Source organism: Eublepharis macularius, chromosome 7 (genome assembly GCF_028583425.1).
Source record: "Eublepharis macularius isolate TG4126 chromosome 7, MPM_Emac_v1.0, whole genome shotgun sequence".
Taxonomy (NCBI): Eukaryota; Metazoa; Chordata; class Lepidosauria; order Squamata; family Eublepharidae; genus Eublepharis; species Eublepharis macularius.
In genome coordinates this window covers 140566718-140587869 of record NC_072796.1, presented here as the reverse complement: position 1 = coordinate 140587869, position 21152 = coordinate 140566718, and the positions used below count along the sequence as shown (strand labels likewise).

Here is a 21152-nt window from a genome sequence, read left to right as displayed (position 1 = left end):
TTGACCTGGATGGGAGAAGGCGGCGCCACGTGTCCGTTTCAACCCTCCAGGGTTCCAAACCAATGGGGACGTGCGGTGCAGTGGTTAGCGAGCCCCAGCCTTCCTCATCCCGGGAGGGGCCGGGGCTCAGCGGAGAGCCCCAGAGAGGCCAGTCTCGACCTGGAGGGCCTGAGGGGCTCATTCAGGAGAAGGCCGCTCCACGCGTCCGTTTCCACTCTCCGGGGCCTCCAAAGCCCCGCAGCGGGGCGGGAAGGGCCGGCGAGGGAGCCCAGCCGCCTCATCCCCCCTCCGGGCCTGGGGCGAGGGGCCTCCTCGAGGGAGCCGCCGGCCTCCGCCCCCTGCCCGCTTCCTTTCCCTTTCCCTTTCCCTTTCCCGGCCAGGCGAGTCCGCCGCGAGAAACGAAAGCGAGCCTGGAGGGGGCGCGCGAGGGGGAGGCGCTTCCCGCGCCCGCCTCGGAGCCGCCCCCGGGCCGGCGCGCCTGGGCTGGGCTGGGCTGGGCTGGGCCGGGCGGCGCAGAGGCGCCCCGACGAGGCTGCGGCGATGAAGGCGGCTGCGGCGCTGGTGCTGGCCGCGCTGCTGGGCGCGCAGGGAGGTGAGCGGGGGGCCGGGCCGGCGGCGGCGGGGCCTGCGCCCCGGCCGGGAGGGGAGCTCCTGCGCCGCCTCGGCCCGGCGCTGCTGCCGCTGCTGCTGCTGCTGGGGGGGGGGGGGGGCTTGGCGTGCAATCCCGGGGAGGGCAGCCAGGGCTTGCTTCCGAGTAGACCTACCCTCGGTGGCGCAGATCGGGCGCCTTTGGCCCTCGCAGAGTCGATGATGCGCCTCGGGAGCGGGCGGCTGCCAACCTACAGGTGGCGGCTGGAGAGCACCCGGCGTTACAGCTGATCTCCAGGCGACGACGATCAGCTCCCCCTGGAGAAAACGGCCGCTTTGCAGGGCCTCCCCAAACCCTGCCTCCGTCCCCCCCAATCTCCAGGAATTTCCCGACCCAGGGCTGGCTACCCTAGCGTCGAGGCCGTGGTGGGGCATTTGACGATATCTATCTATCTATCTATCTATCTATCTATCTATCTATCTATCTATCTATCTATCTATCTATCTATCTATCTATCTATCTATCTATCTATCTAATCTAATCTAATCTAATCTAATCTAATCTAATCTAATCTAATCTAAATCTTACCAAACGTCGGCTATGGCTTGAGAGCTATCCGTCCACCCATCTGATTTATAGGCTTGTTTCCTTTCTGCTGGTTTAGATCCAGCCGTGTTCTCCTGGGGCCTCTGAGTGGGGAACGGGGGAAGGAGAAGGCCTGGGCAAAGCTGCAAGGCCCCTCTGTTTCCCCTGCAGGCTGCTTCCAACTCCCATTAAGCAAGATTTGGGTCCAGAAGCACCCTAAGGACCAACTAGATTCCCAGGGTAGGAGCTTTCGAGAGGCAAAACTCGCTTCGTCGGCGCTGATTCTCAAAAGCTCATACCTTGGAAATCCGGTTGGTCTTTTAAGGGGCTGCTAGAGCCAAATGTTGCTCTCCTACTGCAAGTCAACAGAACTCCCCACCTGCAGGTACCTTCATTCAGCAGGGAAGGAGGCATCCTGAAGAAGAAAAGGCTCTCCCAAATGGCAGAAGGGAGCCTTGCCGAGATGGACCGGCTCCCCTGACACATTTGGGAGGCCAGCCTGAGCCTGGAGAAACACCCTGGGGCAGGCGTTGTGAGAAGGGGGAAGGTACTTTCTGCTACAAACCTTCACAGACAAGCAAACTTTGGCAAATGTTAATTGGGGTGGGAGCACCAGATTCCAGCATAATTCTTCCTTCGATCGAAAGGAGTCCAGTAGCACCTTTTAAGACTAACCAACTTTACTGTAGCATAAGCTTTCCAGAACCACAGTTCTCTTCATCAGAGGCATTGTCAGCTTTTGAGAACCACAGCTCTCCTCATCAGATCTGACGAAGAGAGCTGTGGTTCTCGAAAGCTGACGATGCCTCTGACGAAGAGAACGGTGCTTCTCGAAAGCTTATGCTACAGTAAAGTTGGTTAGTCTTAAAGGTGCTACTGGACTCTTTTTGATTTTGCTACTACAGACTAACATGGCTGACTCCTCTGGATCTCTTCCTTCGATGCAGTTCTTGAAGGTATAAGGCCTGTCCCCTTTTTTCTGGAGCAGTTTTCCAACTTCAGAGAAACCTCTTTTTTCGTTAACTCCTCTGCTGTGGGACCCTTGCGTGCCTGCCCCATGATCCATCAGAGGACCATGTGGTCGGGATCAAGATCTAGGGTGCACCCTTGGTTCCTGTGCTGTCCAGGTTAGCCCTTCTGGGCCTCAGCTGAGCACAATGGCCTGCCCCAGATGTGCCCATGTGACTGTGCATTGGAGTCATGGCTTTAGCATCTTTTTCCAGGCAGCCAGTTTAATAGTAATAACAGTGTGCTTCTATTCCGCCCTTCTGGACTGATCAGTGCCCCGCTCAGAGTGGTAAACAAAATCAGGGTTGTAATTATCTCCACAATTCAGCTGGGGAGCTGGGCTGAGAGGAGTGGCTTATCCAAGGCCACCTGCTGAGCTCATGGCAGAAGTGGGATTCCAACCAGCAGAGTGCTGATTCATAGCACAGCTACTTAACCACTATGAAGATAGTTTCAGGTGGGTAGCCACTAAGGGAGCTTTGACTGTTGAAAGCTCGCCCCCTGGAAATCTGGTCTCAGATGCTCCTGGACCGAAATCTTGCTTAACCACTATGCTATGGCAGTTTGTTAATGTGGAACTAGGGAAAGCTTCTAAAGAACTCCCGGGACTTCTCGGCAAAGCTGTTTGAAAGCCCCTGCCAGGAAGTGCCCTGGATTTTCTAAAGACCGTCGGAAAACAAGTGTGGCGTTTAAAAGAAAAGAATTGAGATCTTGGCAGGCACCCTTAAAGGAAGTTCACAAATAACCACTGGTGGGGGGGAAGGGGGAGTGAGGGTGTTAACAACCTTTGGTCTTCTCTGACGCCATGGGAACTGAAATAAAGTCGATTCAGATGGTTTACTCCAAGTGTGCGCAGTGGTCAGTCACATGCACATTTCTCCGTTTTCATTTTTTTTTAAATGGAAAGCTACTTCAGGGCCTGGCATGGCGGAACGGAGCACTGAAGAGGGGTGGAATGACTCGTCCCTTCTGCCCTCCTTGACTGTGCTTCTGCTCAAAATGTCCTGTCTTTTGCAACCTGCTTTCCAGTCCAGTGTGGGAGCAAACACATGATTTGTATGCAGGAGGCTTCAGCCTCAATTTTGACATCTCCATTTACAGAGCGTCTCAGAAAAACGCCAGGAAAACACTGCCAGGCAGAGAAAATGAGGAAAGCTGCCTTGCCAGTGTGTAGGGGGAGAGGAGGTCTGGCAGATATGACGGGCCAACACCATGCAGGGCATTGCATGTGATAGCGAAAACCTTGAGTTGAACCCGGTAACTGAGGGCCAAGCTACACGTGATGAATGACACTTGAATGGCAAGTGTATTTCTCCCTGTTCACTTGCCCTCCACTCAATCCACTTGCCGTTCAAGTGTCATTCGTCGTGTGTAGCTTGGCCCTGAGTAGTGTTAGAGAAATAGAGTGTTAGGATAATGTTATCATGTAGAAATGTAGTTCTTTAGCAAATGTAGTTAGTTGTTTTGTAGCAAAGACTTGCAGGTGAGCCCAGATTGGCTACGCTGATCTTGCTACACCCTTAGATGCTTGGACCTTAAGTGACCTCGCCTTTACTACAGGGGACAGTCCTTCACAACAGGAGATGGTCCCTCCTTTTGTTATTCCTTACCTCTTGATGGTATGCAAGATGGGGCTGGTTTGTCACCTCCTTGGGAGAAAAGTATTGATAGCAGAGGAAGGGCACAATTTGCAACTTAATGGCTCCGATCAATGCGCCCCCCCCCCCCCCCGTTGTTAAACTGTATAAAAATGAAGACTTTGCTCTCCATTTTTTGTAAGCTTGCTTCGTCTTGCTTGCATTGAATGAGAGCAGAACTACAAGTGACAAAAGGCACAGATTGGACACTTGTCAGCTTCCCTCAAGTTTTGATGGGAAATGTAGGCATCCTGGTCTCGCAGCTTGGCTCTCTGACTGCTGTCCAATGGACTTTTCAACTGTCACTTGTCCAACATTCCGCCAAGCTGCCTACATTTCCCATCAAAACTTGAGGGAAGCTGACAAGTGTCCAACCTGTGCCTTTTGTCACTTGTGGTTCTGCTCCAAAGCAATGGTGAGCCATGCAGTGTAGCGGTTAGGCAGTTCCCAACATGGCCCCGTCCTTCATTCAGGGACAGAGTAGACAATATTGACCTGGATGGGAGAAGGCGGCGCCACGTGTCCAACCCTCCAGGGTTCCAAACCAATGGGGGCGTCTGAGCATTCTAAATAAAACTTGCCTGCTTTGCCAACTTGGGCGATTTTGGAAAGGCGGGACGAATGTGTCCTTTGATCTCTCTTCTTCCTGCTCTCCTTTTAAAGTCTTCTAAAAGCTAGTGGCCGGCACCTCGTTTTGTGGCAATGAATTCCATCAGCCATGCTGTTTTGAGAAAACAGTATTTATTTTTGTCAGTCCTGGATCTACTGCCCTTTCTACTGCCTTAATGGGTGAGTGGGGGCAACATGGGTTCTTATAGCTGAGAAGAGAGAGAGAAAGGTTCCTTGTTTCACGTTCCGTTTGCTAACTTCAGCAGCTTCCTTCCCCTGAGCTAACATGGCGCCCTGGCCTGAGTAGCCCAGGTAAGCACGATGCTCTCATAAGCTTCCAGTAATTGCATGGGAGGCCTCCAACGAAGGCCAGTGTTGGGGAGGCAGGCAATGGCTAACCACCTCTGTGAGTCTCTTGCCACGAAAACCCCACCAGGGGTCACCATAAGTCAACTATGACTCAAGGGCAGGATTTCTTTCACATAGCTTTGGTCCTCTCTCCCTGCACCCCCCCCCACTCTGAATTGGGCCTCTGTATGCCCAAAAATTTAGATTAAAAAACCAAGAACTGATGAGAGCTTTCAACATGGAACTCCCAGCGCACATTTGGTCCTGTGACCTGGGAGAGCTAGAATTAGCTATTTTAGCAAAGCAGTCTTCGCAAACTGCTTTCAGATTCAATCCCTTTAAAAAACTGAATGTGATATACAAGAACCAACTTAGTTTTATCAGGCTTAGATAAAAATCATTAGCAAATTAATGTTGGAAAGTCCCAATCAAACATTTCCTAGGATCTTTAGCAATTAAGATGTCTGCAGCTAGTCCGGGAGACAGTTGTGTGCGTGCTTGACTTGGGAAGTGAAAAAGGGCAGGAGAATGGAAGACAGTGCAGGGAGTCCTGGGGAGTCCAAGATGTAGGTAGTTAGCTAGCCAGCCTGTCTGTAGCAGTAGAAAAGACAAGAGTCCAGTAGCACCTACAAGACTAACAAAATTTGTGGTAGGGTGTTAGCTTTTGTGAGTCACAGCTCACTTCAGATACTTGAAAAATATCTGAAGAAGGGAGCTGTGACTCATGAAAGCTCACACCCTACCACAAATTATGTTAGCCTTATAGGCGCAACTGGATTCTTGCTATTTTTACTGTCGTTTCAAGTGGCAGGGAGTTCCAAAGAGAGGGTGAAGGAGAAGATAAGAGAAACGTGTGGGGGATTGAGTCATACTTCACGTATCTTGCATTGTGTGTCTTATCTTCAAGGCTGGTCTGAAGGGAAATCTACCACCTCTTGAAAATTCGATCCAGAGGAGTTAGCCGTGTTAGTCTGTAGTAGCAAAATCAAAAAGAGTCCAGTAGCACCTTTAAGACTAACTAATTTTATTGTAGCATAAGCTTTCGAGAATCACGTTCTCTTCGTCAGATGCATGGAGGGCAGAAGGAAACTGGTCAAATATAGAGGAGGGGAGGGGGAGGGGGGAGGGGGAGAGGGGGATGTAAACAACTCCTTTGATATGGAGATGCAGACAGCTCTTTTTGGTGGGGATCAGTTTGCTTGTGTAAAGGTTCAAAGGAGTTTGCCGTGTTAGTCTGTAGTAGCAAAATCAAAACGAGTTCAGCAGCAGCACCTAGACTATCCAATTCCACAGTTTGGTGTAGTGGTTAAGAGCATGGGACTCTAATCTGGAGAGCCGGGTTTGATTCCCCACTCCTCCACTTGAAGCCAGCTGGGTGACCTTGGGCGAGTCACAGTTCTCTGGAGCTCTCTCAGCCCCACCCTCCTCACAGGGTGATTGTTGTGGAGTAATAATAACACTTTGTAAACCACTCTGAGCGGGCATTAAGTTGTCCTGAAGGGCGGTACATAAATCGAATGTTGTTGTTGTTGTTGTTGTTGCAGCACAAGCCTTCGATAACCACAGCCCTCCCCGCCAGATGCATCTGACAAAGAGAACCGTGGTCCTCCAAATCTGGCGGGGAGGGCTGTGGTTATCGAAGGCTTGTGCTGCAGTGGAATTGGATAGTCTAGGTGCTGCTGCTGAACTCTCTTTGATTTTGCTACTACTGACTAACACGGCAAACTCCTTTGAACCTTTACACAAGCAAACTGATCCCCACACCAAAAGGAGCCGTCTACATCTCCATACCAAAGGAGTTGTTTACATCCCCCCTCTCCTCCTCCCCCCTCCCCTCCCTCTCCTCCTCTATATTTGGCCAGTTTCCTTCTTACCCTCCATGCATCTGACGAAGAGAACGTGATTCTCGAAAGCTTATGCTACAATAAAATTGGTTAGTCTTAAAGGTGCTACTGGACTCTTTTTGAATTTGGAAATTCTAGACATTAATGGTTGGCTTCCTACCTGGGTGGGGGGTTGTGATCATTTCAGGGGCTGAAACATGCGCTTCCCGGAGGACATACAGGAAGTTAACTCAGAAAAGAGGCTTAATTGCATCACCTGATGGGTTAAGTATTATTTTGGGAAGGCATTAAGTATGTTTGCTGATGTCTCAACAGACATTGAGTCCTGTCATTCTGGAATTTACAGTGATCTCAGGAAGCAAACTAGCCTGCAGGCGGGATAGCAAGTTTCCTCTTGGGACACTGGACTCTCTCTCTCTCTCTCTCCCTCCCTCTCCCCCCCCCCCAGCCCTATAGTATTTTATCTGGCTTGAATTTCCTTGCTTTCATACGGAGTCTCCATTCTGCTTTCCTTGTCCTCTGGGTTGGCAAGGGCTGGGAGCAGTGCTCCCCCCCCCTATTATCCTATGGCATCATCTAGCCCCAGACTTCTGGCGGGGGAGGGGTTGTCGTCTTGGGAAAATGGCCTCCTCGGTGGCTCTTCCATAAGATTGGTGCCAATTGCACATCTGAATCCTCCCTGGAAACAGACTAATCAGAGGGAAGGGAATGCTGGGGCTTGGTTACTCTTTGGAGCCATGTCCAGCTGGGAAAGGTAGAGGGAGTCTGCTGGCTTTGTTTGTTAACAAAGAAAATAACAGAGTGACCCTTGAAGGAAGAAAGAAGCTTGTTTGCAAAATGCAGATTGATTGGTGCTGCCTGTGGGGGTAGCCCTGACTTTTCCATCCAGGCTGTTCTGCCTTTAATTGCTTTATTGATAAGGGAGAAACTGAACAGTTTAAGAGTCTCTCTACAGGAGACACCTCCAAGTGTAGGGAGAGGCAATGTTAGCTGGGAAGCGTAGTTTAAAAAGACAGAGCTGGCGAAGATCACTCCTCAGAGGATTTGTTAATTTCATCTTCCCCTCCCCAAAGGCTCTGTCAGTTTCACTCCCACCAGTTTATAACTGTGTGGGATGGCAACCAGAGGGCAGCCAGGAACAGAAATGGGCTGGAGCTGCCTTCCAGAGCCGGGCTTGGAGCTAGAGAGGTTATAATGGGCTGAAGCTTCCCTTCTGGCATTTCACAGCCCCTTCACACAGCTCTAGCATATAGTAAAGCCTTTGCCCTGCCGCTGGCTCTGTCTTTTTAAACTACCCTTTTCAGCTACCACTGCCTCTCCCGACACGTGTTCTTCACATGTCAGATGTCTCGTGTAGAGACTCGAAGAGAAACACCTTTTATACTGCTGCGTTATAGCTGAGCAAATGCGGAGGAAACCCCCTTTGGTTCCAAAGGTATTTCCTAGGCAAATTTCCCAAAGTGAAAAAAATTACTTGAGGCTGTTCAGAGTTCATGTTGTCTGTTGGATGTGACTCAGCCCATTGGAATTCTTAATCTGCATCTCTCAGTTCTGCTAGCAGAGATGCATTCCTGTGGCAGAAGAAGCATCTTGCATGGGCAGGAAGGCTTCTTTAGCCGGAGAGATGTGTCTCTGTTTGTGCAGGAAACCTGTGGGACCTAACCGACAGCGCTTCCAGAATGCTTTTTACCTGCCTGACTTCTGGATCACGTTGCTGCATTGGATCACCCAGTCTTCTCACAGCAGCCCAGAGAGATGACGTTTCTGCATCCCGGCCCTTTCCCTCCCCTTTCCGTTGTGTGTATAAATCGGACCTGGATTTACCCTCCTGTGCATCTGAGGAAGTGATCTCTGACTTGCAAAAGCTTAACGACTTGTTGTTTTTATGTTGATGATTTGGTGTTTTAATTGTAAGCTGCCTCAGAGCATTCAAGAACTCTGGAGATAGTATAGAAATCTAAAAAAATTAATATGTGGAAGTATATTTTGTTAAGTCTTTCACATACTGCCAGCGCCTGTTACATTTTGGTGTTGCAAGTGAACGTGGCTACCCACCAGGAAACTGTCTCTTGAGCCGGGGCGGCTCCTGCTGTTCTCATTTCAGCCCTTTGCTCCTTTCAAATGTCTGTCTTACAGGGCAGCTTCTTTCTCCTCCAACTATCTCTTGGTATGTTTGGGGTAGGGAAGGCAGGCACTTTCCAGTGAGGTCTCAGTTAGTACTGCTGTTTTCCAAGATAGGCCGTTGCCGATTTTCAGAAGAGTAGCAGAAGATAGCTTTTGTTGCATCTAAGAGAAGAGGGGCTCTTCCCCCTCTCCATGCTAGGAAGAACAGGGGTTTCTCGGCTGCCCACATTTCCAAAGTGGATGGCAAAAAACCAGTTGTTTGCTAAGCAGGTCCTGCGACAAAATAGGGGACGGGCATGATCATTCGCTCCACATACCTGATAGGGTGCTATGAAGAAGAGGGCCAGGCCTTGCCCTTTAGTGTTCCAGAGAGGCAAGAATAGATCTGAGGCACAGGAGAGTAGATTTCTGTGGACCGCTAGGAGGAACAAGCAGGGGACCCACGAGGACTTGTGAGGGACATCTCACCCCCCACCCACTATTTCTGCTTTCCTTTCCCTAAAAGACTTCACAGCCTCTCCCCCTTTCCTCCCACCAGAGAAGCTGCCTTTACACACACCCCCGACCCATTTTCAATTTCCCTCCCCTCTTTGCAGGCTAAATCAAGGAAAACTATGGTCCAGTTGGGTGGCAGCAACTGCCAGGCCCAGGTTTGTGATGGGGAACCCACAAAGACGTGCAGAGGCACATTGCTGTTCCTTCTGTCCCCCTCCCCTCACAATTTCCTCTTTCTCTCCTCCTCGAAACGCCTATGTCCTCACTTTCCCTGCTTCCTTCTTTCCTTCTGCCCTCATTTTCAGCTACATTTTTTTAACTTCATTTATGCCCTCCCTTTCTCTTCAGTGGAGACCCAAAGCAGCTTATATCATTTTCTCCTCCACTTTATTTCACAACCCTGTTAGGTGGGTTAGACTGAGAGAGTACAACTGGCCCAAGGTCACCCAGTGAGCTGCCATAACAGAGCAGGGATTCAAACATGGTCTCCCAGATCCTGGTTTGAAACTCTAACCACTACACCACACAGACTGTTGTGGGGTGGCTTCTGTTGGACAGCAGGAAGCAGCTAGGCCTCTGTGATTCCTGTAAGACATTTTTTAGGAAGTCACTAGGTGGTTGCTGGTGGTCCTGGTCCTGATGAGCCCTCCCTCAAAGGCCAAAACCTTGGAAAGTGCCCTGCCCTTTCCAGTACTTTTTACTGACAGAAACCAAGGCTTGAAGCCTGGCAATTCTGTTGTGGTTGCCTAGCAACGGCCACTGAGGCCCTTCATTTCTTAAAGCTACAGTTGCTGCTTATATCAATTTGAAGTGTTTTAATCTCCCAGTATAAGATTTTTCTGCAAAGCTGGGGCTTTTTCCAGGTTCATAGAAAGATATATCTTGTCTGTTCACGGCTCCAGTCTCTGTATTTAAGTATCCACAGATCTGTCTGAGTTGAGAATTAGAATTTCCTAACAGCAAGATCCCTTTCATATTGGGTCTGTAACTTGATTTGGCTTCTGCAGGCAAATAGATTTTTTTAAAGGTTTCACACTTCATAAGGATGAAATAAAGTACCACCACCCCTGGGGGAAAAGCCACACTTTGGAAGAAAGCAGGTTTGGGGAAACCTGCATTAACTGATTGTAGGAGGACTGCTCTTTATCATTAAGGTGTGTGCAACCTTAAAAAGAACCCATCTGTCTTCAAAAGCCATACTGTGTTAAAGAGCCTGTCCAAAAGAGACCTATGAAGAGTTTGATATTAGAACTAATTATCTAGGGGCTGAAGAGCCCCGTGGCGCAGAGTGGTAAGCGGCAGTATTGCAGCCCAAGCTCTGCTCATGACCTGAGTTCGATCCTGGTGGAAGCTGGGTTCAGGTAGCCGGCTCAAGGTTGACTCAGCCTTCCATCCTTCCGAGGTCGGAAAAATGAGTACCCAGTTTCCTGGGGGTAATGTGTAGATGACTGGGGAAGGCAATGGCAAACCACCCCGTAACAAAAAGTCTGCCAAGAAAATACCGTGATGCGACATCCCCCCATGAGTCAGTAATGACTCGGTGCTTGCACAGGGAACTACCTTTACCTTTTTTATCTAGGGGCTGGGCTGGCTTCACTTTCACTGGAGACCTTCAAGCAGAAGTTGGACTTCTTGCTTTGAGGTGGCAGGGGCTAGGTGGCATGTGAGGCCTCTAGTACTCTACCCCTAGAAAGGGGGGATTAACTTGCTGCTTGTAGGGGAGAATTTTGTTTTACCAAAGAATACTTGCTTCAGCAAGGTTGCCTTCTGCATCAGATTCGAAGGAGGTTGCTGGTTTCCACCTGCTCCCCACCTGGCAATCCATGTCTCACTCCCTAGGCAGGTTGTTTTCAAGCACAGGTTAGGTTGCTTACTGCTGACATGATTCAGCACATTTTTCTTCTGCATTGAAAGGGGCTTTTTTGTGTGTGATCTTCCGCCTTGCCCACGTCTCTTGATTTGCCGACGTTGTCTTTTGATTGTTCTGCTAAACTCTCAACTATATCGTTTTGGTCTGTTTAGAGATGGAAAATTTCCGGACATGTTGAAGTCACGGAAAAACCATTTCCCCCCCTTTTTGTTTTTTGGAGGGGAAAACCAGAACTGTGGGGGAAAGTTGAAATAAAACAACAACGTGCTTGTATACTACTCTTCTAGACAGATTCCACTCAGAGTGGTGAACAAAGTCGGTGTTATCCCCACAATACAGTTGGGGTTGAGAAGAGTGGCTTACCCAAGACCACCTACTGAGCTCATGGCAAGAGTGGGATTCGAACCAGCAGAGTGCTGACTTGCAGTCCAACCACTTGTATGCTGTAGCAGCTCTTTCTAAATATGGAGAGATACTGATATATACCCAGCTTTTCTCCCCATTCAGGACCGAAAGTAGCTTAAAATCTCTTTACGGGTTACACTTTACAATTAAACTGTAAGATGTGTCCTTGATGGGAGGAGCATTGGCGGGTGGCGGTTTTTACTCCGTCATCCCAGCAAGGTTCCTTTATCTCATGCTTCCAAACAATGGATGGGGGAAAAGTGGTATTTCCTATTGTCTGAAATTGCTGCACAACAAAAAAAGAGGGGGCTCCTTTGGGAAGAAACCTGTTCCATGCCTGAATTTGGGTGGCTTGATGGCTGAATTTGCCTGAATTTCGGCGCCCAGTTTGCCTTCTGGTATGCACAATTAATGGATATTTAAAGTAATAGTTTCTTTTTAAAAAAAACTGATTAATTTGCAAGTTAATTTGAAACTTCCACTTCACACCTGCTGTTAAGTAGATATTTTGGATTTGCTGGAAGTTATGCTACTTAAAATAGCGCACCTTATAGCAAAGAGACCAGAAAATCTTACTTATTGCAGAATATAAACCTCACATAACTGACACTCTTGTAAGCTAATAGACGACTAAACTTTGGGTTATATCTTCAGATAGTTACAAAAGCTGGCTCTCTTGGTCTTTATCTCATACACATCTGAGTTAAATTCTATTAGATACAGTATATGTAATGAATGAATTTTGTAACAGAGGAGAAAGATTTAAAAGGTTACTAATAATAGCCTAGTAAAGATAACAAATCTCCCACTGGAAATAGATCAAGATGGGTAGCCATGTTAGTCTGTAGCAATAGAAAAGAACAAGAGTCCAGTTGTGCCTATAAGATTAAGAAAATTTGTGGTAGGGTGCCAGTTTTCGTGAGTCACAGCTCACTTTAGTGAGCTGAAGAAGGGAGCTGTGACTCACCAAAACTCCCACTGTGAGTAACTATCAGTCTTGCCATAGAGAGGGGCTATGACCTCCTGCGATTTCGATGCAATGGCCCTTTTGATACAACCCAAGACTGAGTTTGCCTTTTTTGCCACCGCATCACACTGACTGCTCATATCTAGTTTACAGTCCACTCTTACTCCAAGATCTCTTTCACATACACGACTACCCAGAAGCAGGGTGGATTTGATTTAAATCAAATGGATTTAAATCACTAGTCAGTAAGACTAGATTTAAACCATAGTTTTCTACATAAAGGCTCATCCTTGCTGGTATAACCTTAATATACAACTAGATGATTTCATTTTTAGAATAACAACTGTTCATATTAGTTTTACAGTTATATAAAAATATTGATTTTTAATACTATTAGAAGCACATTCTAGATGATTTTGAAATTATTGTGAGGTGAATTATCTCCAGTTTCACTTTCATTTTTACTGCCTGCCCCTCTCTCCTCACACTTAGTTTCTTCTTGTACAGATGTATTCCACTCCAAACAACCTTTTTCTATTCATTGAACTTTTTGAAACTTAGCACTTAAGGGGTTGATTCTGTGTATGTGGGTCTGTAGAACAATGGGATTAAGGTTTTTCTCAACTCTGTTCATTTTATAACACTTTTGCTGTGAAGAAGAGGCATGTGATCTCTGCAGACACAAGTTCACAGTTTTGAGAACTGCAAAACCAAGCAGCTGTGATAATATCTTGTAGCCAGAGAAACTGCCCGATAATCTTACAGAAACCTCTGGAAGAGCATAATGGATTAATGGGATTTATTTACCAAAAAATTTAAACATATACAGCCTTATGCTACATAATTAAAAACTAATCCTTATTTCATGATGGAATAACCTTTGGATGATAATATATTTCCTCCAAAAGCATTTTATTTAAAAAATCCTAAAAAAATCCAATTTAAATTAAAAAAAATCCTATTTAAATGTAAAAAAAAACGATTTTTTTTTTAAATCATTGATTTTTATCCACCCTGCCCAGAAGTGTATCCCTCATCCTGTATTTGTGCTTCACATTTTTGTGGCCCAGATGTAATACTGTAGTCTTAACCTATGTTGAATTGCATCGTGCATTGAACGTGTGTTGGGGTGTGTGTTAATGTTTTGCAGCTTTTTCGCTGGTCTGCTGGTGGTGTGATGGTGCAGAGTCTAACTGGGGGTGCTGGAGATGGCAGTGGTGTTCAGACTCTGACAACTACTGTGCGACAACGTATGTCGGCGGAGGATTCGGTACGTGGTTTTTCCAGTTACGATCTTTCTCAATTTGGAAGAGCCCAAGAGCTGCTTTGCTGGATTGGACCACGGGCGCATCTAGTTCAGTGGTGTTCGCTCCGCGGCTCATGGAGAACTGTGTTTGGAGCTGTGTGCCCTGCGCGCCACCCCACCAAAGACACATACAGTAACAGAGATATAACTATTAATAGGTGATGTGAAAGGTAATAGGTAATAGGTGATGTGAAAGACCTTTGCCTGAGACCCTGAAGAACTGCTGCCAGTTTGAGGGCCAAACTACAAGTGCCGCCTGACACAGGTTGGACACTTGTCAGCTTCCCTCAAGTTTTGATGGGAAATGTAGGCGTCCTGGTCTTGCAGCTTGGCTCTCCGACTGCTGTCCAATGGACTTTTCAACTGTCACTTGTCCAATATTCCGCCAAGCTGCCTGCATTTCCCGCCAAAACTTGAGGGAAGCTGACAAGTGTCCAACCTGTGTCAGGCGGCACTTGTAGTTTGGCCCTCAGTAGACAATACCGACCTTGGTTCCGCTGGAAAGACCACCTACTCCCATGCAAACCTACCCAAACACTAAGGTCATCTTGATTTGATTGATTGATTGGGTTTATAATCCGCTCTCCTGGTGAATGGGCTCAGAGAAGATAACATCAGTAGTAAAATTTACAATAAAACTTGCTTTATAAACCATAAATAAATATACAATTCAGTAATAAAACAGCTCTAGATGGAGGCCCATTTTTCCAGCCCCAGTTTTCTATGGGGTGGGAGATGAAAGACCTTGGCCCTGCTTTGGGTGCTTCCAACTTCTGAGATTAGGCAGGCAGCAGCCTGAGAGAGGGCCCTCTCCGTGGTGGCAACAAAACTTTAGAACTCTGCACGCCCCAGGAAGACTCATCTGTTCCCTTCTGTTGTCATCTTTCACCAGTGAGTGAAGACTTTTTTGTTCCGTTTGGCATTCACTCAGTGATCCCTCTTTCTTGCCCAGTGTTTTAATTGTTGTTTGTATGTCTTTCTTAGCTTTAGTTTGAATTGTTTTGATGTGTTTTTTGTTGGTTTTGAAAGAGCCCTGTGGCGCAGAGTGGTAAGTGGCAGCACTGCAGCCCAAGCTCTGCTCACGACCTGAGTTCGATCCCGGCGGAAGCCAGGTTCAGGTCGCTGGCTCCAGGTTGACTCAGCCTTCCATCCTTCCGAGGTTGGTAAAATGAGTACCCAGTTTCCTGGGGGTAAAGTGTAGATGACTGGGGAAGGCAATGGCAAACCACCCCATAAAAAGTCTGCGAAGAAAACGTGATGCGACGTCCCCCCATGGGTCAGTAATGACTCGGTGCTTGCACAGGGGACTACCTTTACCTTAATGGTTTTTAAATGTGATTTTTATTATGTATGTTTTAATATGTTAGCCATCTTGGTGCGGCCCTTGAGAAGGCAGAAAGACGGGATATAAATTTTGTAAAAATACTCAATTTTGTGATCTCTTTTTTGGGGATTCTGTGTGATGTCTCCAAACTCTTTCTGTGCCCCTGGGACTGCATGAAGTGGTCCCAAAGTTCTGGGAAGAGGCAGACTGAGGGACATGGTGCTAAAGGTGGCTTGGCAGACTTTGAGGTTCACGAATGAACCTCTCTTACTTTCAGTGATAGAGAAAGTCTTAACTGGACCTCCCTTCTGACACCCACGTTACCGTTATAGGTATGTGGCTGGGCTGAGTGTCCCAATCCAGTGGCCAAAGACCCCTCCTAAGGAGCTTAGACTGTAAAGTTTTTAAATTTTTAAAAAAACATTTATTAAAATTGATTTTAACTTCTTATAAATGATAACATTAAAGATAAAATAGAAAAGAGTCCAGTAGCTCCTTTAAGACTAACCAACTTTACTGTAGCATAAGCTTCGGAGAATCACAGTTCTCTTTGTCAGATGCAAGAGACGAAGAGAACTGTGATTCTTGAAAGCTTATGCTACAGTAAAGTTGGTTAGTCTTAAAGGTGCTACTGGACTCTTTTCTGTTTTGCTACTGCAGACTAACACGACTAACTCCCGGATCTATGAACATTAAAGATAAACGATAACATTAAAGATAACAATAAAACCAGTTGCTGCAAAGTACAATATTGATATTTCTGTGTTATATGTCTGTTGAGTCAATAGCTCAGGTTATCTGCATGGATTCTTTCGATGTTAACACGAGATTGAAAGCTTTATTTTGTTGTCGATTGTTTAGGAGGATAAGATGTATCTTGATGAACCAAACGAGTAAATAAGTTGTTTGCGCACGTCATTTGTTGTGGTGCGAGGTCCGACTAAGGATGTATAGTCATGAATGTTCATAGATTTGAAAAGTTCATAACATCATGGTTTGGTACACTGGATTTCTTGGTTGTATGTCGTTCTTGGCTATATGTTCAATGAAGGGGAGCCATTTTTCTGTAAAATCCGTTGTTCTGGGATATATTTCAGCTTGAAGGAGGCCATCTGTGATTTTCTCTATAACGTAGTGGTCTGGTAACTTAGACTACCATTAGAGATGGGCACGAACAGAAAAACCGGAACATGAACAGGGACTCACGACTCACGAACAACCACAAACATGGCCCTGTTCATTAACATGTTCGTGGTTGGCTGTTCGTGGGGGCCAGCAGGCTCTCCTCCAGTCAACAAGTCAAGATCCCTACTGCACCACTCCCAGAAACCTGACCTGAGCAGGCACCAGGAAAGGCACCAGTAATAAATAATAGCTTGGCCCCGAGCCTGGCAGCAGCCCTGGAACCTGAAGGGGTAGATACCTATCCCACCACACACAAAGAAAATTCAAGCTCCAATGTACTCTCTCTATCAAAATGCCAACAGCAGCTGTCTCTCCCCCGCCAGAGCTGAGAGCCCCCCTCCCCCCTGGTCTTTGCTCCCTTGTAACAAATTTGGAGCTCCACGCTTAAAAGGAAGACCTGCCTATCAAGCTAAATTGGGCTTAGATTGGGGTTTCCAGGGCAACAGCAGGAGTTCAGACAGAGTTCAGACAATCCCTGCCTAAGTTGCCAAGGGAATTGATTGCAGGTGCCAGACTGTCTGGCTTGATGAACAGCAACGAACAAGGCTTTCAACGACCACCTGTTTGTTTAGGATGGGGCTCATGAACAGCTTGTTTGCGAACAGCAGATTGGGTTGTTTGTGGCTTTTTTTTTTTGTTCCTGTTGCTGTTCGTGCCCATCTCTAAGTACCAATTTGACTCTAAAGTTTGACAGGAAAAGGAGGCGTGGGAGAGGCATCCCATGATCTGGCTCTGAGCAAATCCATTCTCCACTGCACAAACTGACAGCGGTCCTGCAGATTATCCCCACATTGGAACGTGGGAAATAGTGATTGCCCCAAATTGCTGCAGGCTTCCTGTACCCAGCCTTTCCTCCTACACTTTTCTTGCACGTTGGCAGCCAACAACCCTTCTGTCTGCTACTGCTTTTTGTGCATTCTGCTTGAAAAATGCTTCATCCCTCTCTTTCCTTCCCACCAGGTGGTTATTCCAGCCAGTCGATCAGCAAAGGTTGCATTCCTGTTTGCCCCCAGGGGGGAGTGGACATCGGCATAGCGGCTGCCTCCGTGAAGTGCTGCTCGTCTTCCCTTTGCAACATCAGCGGTGCCTCCAGTGTAAAGACCAACTACCTGATCTTGGCAGTCGGGATCCTGGCCAGTTTCGTTTACCTCCTTGGAGGCAGGCTGTGATAAGAGGCGCTAGCCGATCTGCTTGGTCTTCTCCAGAGAGAAGGCAAAGATTGAGCATGAATGGCATTTAAGTCTCTTGCCTCTGGCCCCACCAGCCAGTTGTGTATCTGCTTCCAGACATCAGCCTTCTGTGTTTTGTATCACACTTTAGGAGAGGGATACTTTTTTGGTTAATTTTGGGAAACTATAGCGTGAGTGAACCACACTGCCCTCTTGAGGCTGCTGTCAATAATAACTGTGCTTCTTTACCATTCTTCTAGACAGATTAGTGCCCAGCTCAAAGCGGTGAACAAAGTCAGTGTTGTTATTATCCCCGCAATATAGCAAGGGAGCTGGGGTGAGAGGAGGGGCTTACCCAGGGCTACCTGCTGAGCTCATGGCAGTCGTGGGATTCAAACTGGCAGAGTGCCGATTTACAGCCCAGCCAGCCCCTTCACCACTATGCTACAGCACCTCATATTCTTTTTCATCCAGGTAAGGATAGTTTGCTAAAATGAGGCCCAGACTCCCAGAAACACACGATGTGAAAGCATTCCTAAACCTTTTAGAGGGCTTAAAAACACACACACAAACACACACACACACACATTCCAGGAGCCTTAAACTGTCTTGCATGATGTCACTACCAGGTCATGGAGAAAAGATCTTTAGTAGGATCTCTTTTTGTAAGCCATTGATTTGATCCTTTTTTTTTTGCCTGTTACATTTTACCTGAATGTGGGAGACACGAACGTTGTACCGTGCTTTTTCAACTTGAATAAAGTTGTTCTTACCCTATCCTTTGGTGAGACCTTTATTTCCCTTTTCCCACTGATTGCTCCCAGGGGCTTCAAAGCAAGAAGTCCTAAGGGACTTCTGATGGAGCAGCATTGCTGAGGTCCATGGACAGTCCTGCAGGAATTGGACAAGCTAGGATCCAAGGTAGAGCTTGGGAGCTGCTGCCCAAAACAGGGGAGTTCTCTTGTCCTTCTGGAGCTAACTGAACTCCTCTTCATTCCAGAAGGCCTTTAGATTAGATCAGGGGTCTCCAACCTCTTTGAGCCTATTGTGTACTGAGCCTGGAGCTCAGAATGGTTTCAGCCCAGAGTGATTTCAGCCAAAACAAGGTTCTGTATTACAAGCCAGAACAGACAAGACGACAGCAGACTACGGGCCAAGCTACACATGACGAATGACACTTGAATGGCAAGTGGATTGAGTGGAGGGCAAGTGAACAGGGAGAAATACACTTGCTGTTCAAGTGTCATTCGTCATGTGTAGCTTGGCCCTACTACTTCACCCACAAGCAGAACAGAAGCCCTCGATAAATACACATAAACCCCGCCCCAAGAATAGCTGGTAACCAATAGGAACACATACTTTAGAATGCCATCATTTGCATGAACTATATACAATGTATTATACAGGTAGGGCACCGATTGGTCTTTATTGGAGAGGACCGATTGGCTGCTGCCCCCAGAAAGTACCCAATGAATGTGCAGGCGAATGTAACCAATGATAGTGAAGTGCAGGCAATTGTAACCAATGGGAATGGCATGCATTAGGAACCTCGACAAATTATGAAGCTCAATTAAATACAGTAGAGGCCTTGTCCGGCCTAACTCAGCCCAATACACAACAGAGCCTGTGGACACCTTTGGAACGTTGGCACAGAGTGGTGGGCGCAGCCACAAAATGGATGCCATAGAATGGCTGACACAAAAGGCGGAGCCAGCAACAAAATGGCTGCTGCAGCTTGCCTTCATTCACATAGTGAAGATCCTTGTGCAGTGGTGGCAGCTGCTGTCAAAAATCCAGATCTATCCAGAGAGGGAGAAGACAAAAGGGCAGGAAGACCATTGGAGAATCAAAGGAGAGAGGCATTTATTCCTGTCTTTAGCCTTTTGGGATGGGTGTGACAATTCAGCGCCTGTGTTAGGTAACAGCTTATGTACAATTCAAGGAATAGTTTGAATGTGGACTATTGAAATGACTTTTCTGCTCTGAATGAACCAGGGATGAATTAGCGCTTTAATCAACCTCACTGTAACCATTTCTATCTCTTCTGACTGAAGCCCGAGCGCTGGCACTTTATTATAAATAATATAAAAGACACAAAATCATCATAGTGCAATATATATATGAACGGTTTACTGGCATATAGCACTTTAAAGACGTGGTTCTTGGTCAATACAGAGACTAAGCACCAATTCAGATGAGCTATAACTACTACAATGAATTGTACCCAAGCTATACATTTCATTAAAATTACTATTTATGTTGTATAAGATTAGATGTATTTGTGCTGTTAAGGACTGTGCGTGGTAAGGTTTCACGTTTTTTTTTTCTTGCTTTGAGACCTGACATCGTGACACTCTTGCTTGGCTGTAAATGAGAGAGGTGGCTTTCAAACAGCAGCGAAGGAACTGGTGAGAGGCAGTGTAATGCAGTGGTTAGTGTTTCAGGTGAGGAATTGGGTGACCCAATTTCAAGTCCCTACACTGCCATGGCAACTTTCTGGGTGACTTTGTGCCATTCTCTCTTGCTGCTTAACCCGGTGTCTCCCAACCTGTGGATAAGGACCCAAAAGTGGGTTGCAAAGAATCCTAAAGTGGATCGCAGGCCAGACATCCTGCTGGTGTGGGGAGGGTGGAATATAAATCTAATTAAATAAATAAATCCCTAATGGCAGGTCTTTCCCTTTGCACCCTTCTTGCCTTCCTTTCCAGCTTCTCACATTCTTGCCTTGCTGTCTTGGCACTGCTTCTTAGCAGCCCAACCTCTTGCCCAGTCCCTGCACTGCCTCACTTCCTTCTACCTGTGTACTGCACAAAGCCACTTGCCAACCACCTCTGTCAACATCTGCCATCTTCCTGTATCCTCAACTTGGTGCCCTCCCACCACCGCACGCACCTTCTCAATCTCTTCGGCCAGTGTGGGAGGGGTCCCCACAAGATAAATTTGAACTTGTGGGCCACCATACCAAAAAGGTTGGGAAACACTGGCCTAACCTATCTCATTGGGTTTGTCCTGTGAGGATAGTAAAAGAGTCCAGTAGCACCTTTAAGACTAACCAACTTTATTGTAGCGTAGCCCAAGTGAGCCTGATCTCATCAGATCTCAGAAGCTAAGCAGGGTCAGCCTTGGTTAGTAATTGGATGGGAGACCGCCACTGAAGACCAGGGTTGCAGAGGCAGGCAATGGCAAACCACCTCTGTTAGTCTCCTGCCATGAAAACCCCACCAGGGTCACCATAAGTCAGCTATGATTTGAGGGCACTCCCCATCACCAAGCTTTCTAGGATAAAACTGGGAAGGGCAAACCGTCCACACAACTCTTGTGTGCCTTGAGGAAAGGGTAAAAGAATGCTAGAGAGCCATTCTGGTTTTGCTAGGTTTTAAAATGTATTTTGCTATGTTTATAGCCCACCTTTTTCTCAGACCCAAGGTGGATAAGCTTGAACGCGTAAGCTGATGCGTTCAACAGAATGAGACAACGTACTTGGACTATCATTGCAGAAAGCTGAAACAGGCCTTAGACATGATTCAAACAGCAGATAGAACGCAGAAAAATGGTATTACATCATTAGAAGTATAGAATCATAGGATTGGAAGGTACCTCCAGGGTCATCTAGTCCAGCTTCCTGATTGCTTCTGCCCCATTTCCTATCCCTTTTGAATATTCCCTCCTTGTCTTTGCCCTCGTTCA

At 47.1% G+C, this 21152-nt stretch overlaps 1 protein-coding gene across 1 annotated transcript; it reads left to right on the top strand.

The window, feature by feature from the left end:
* The first annotated feature begins 461 nt into the window (after positions 1–461).
* Positions 462–18242, top strand: LOC129334114 (lymphocyte antigen 6E-like). Its single transcript, XM_054986067.1, has 3 exons — positions 462–592; positions 13632–13751; positions 17257–18242. Exons 1-3 carry the CDS (start codon positions 541–543, stop codon positions 17463–17465), a joined length of 381 nt encoding a protein of 126 aa, XP_054842042.1. The 5' UTR covers positions 462–540; the 3' UTR covers positions 17466–18242.
* The last annotated feature ends 2910 nt before the right edge of the window (positions 18243–21152 follow it).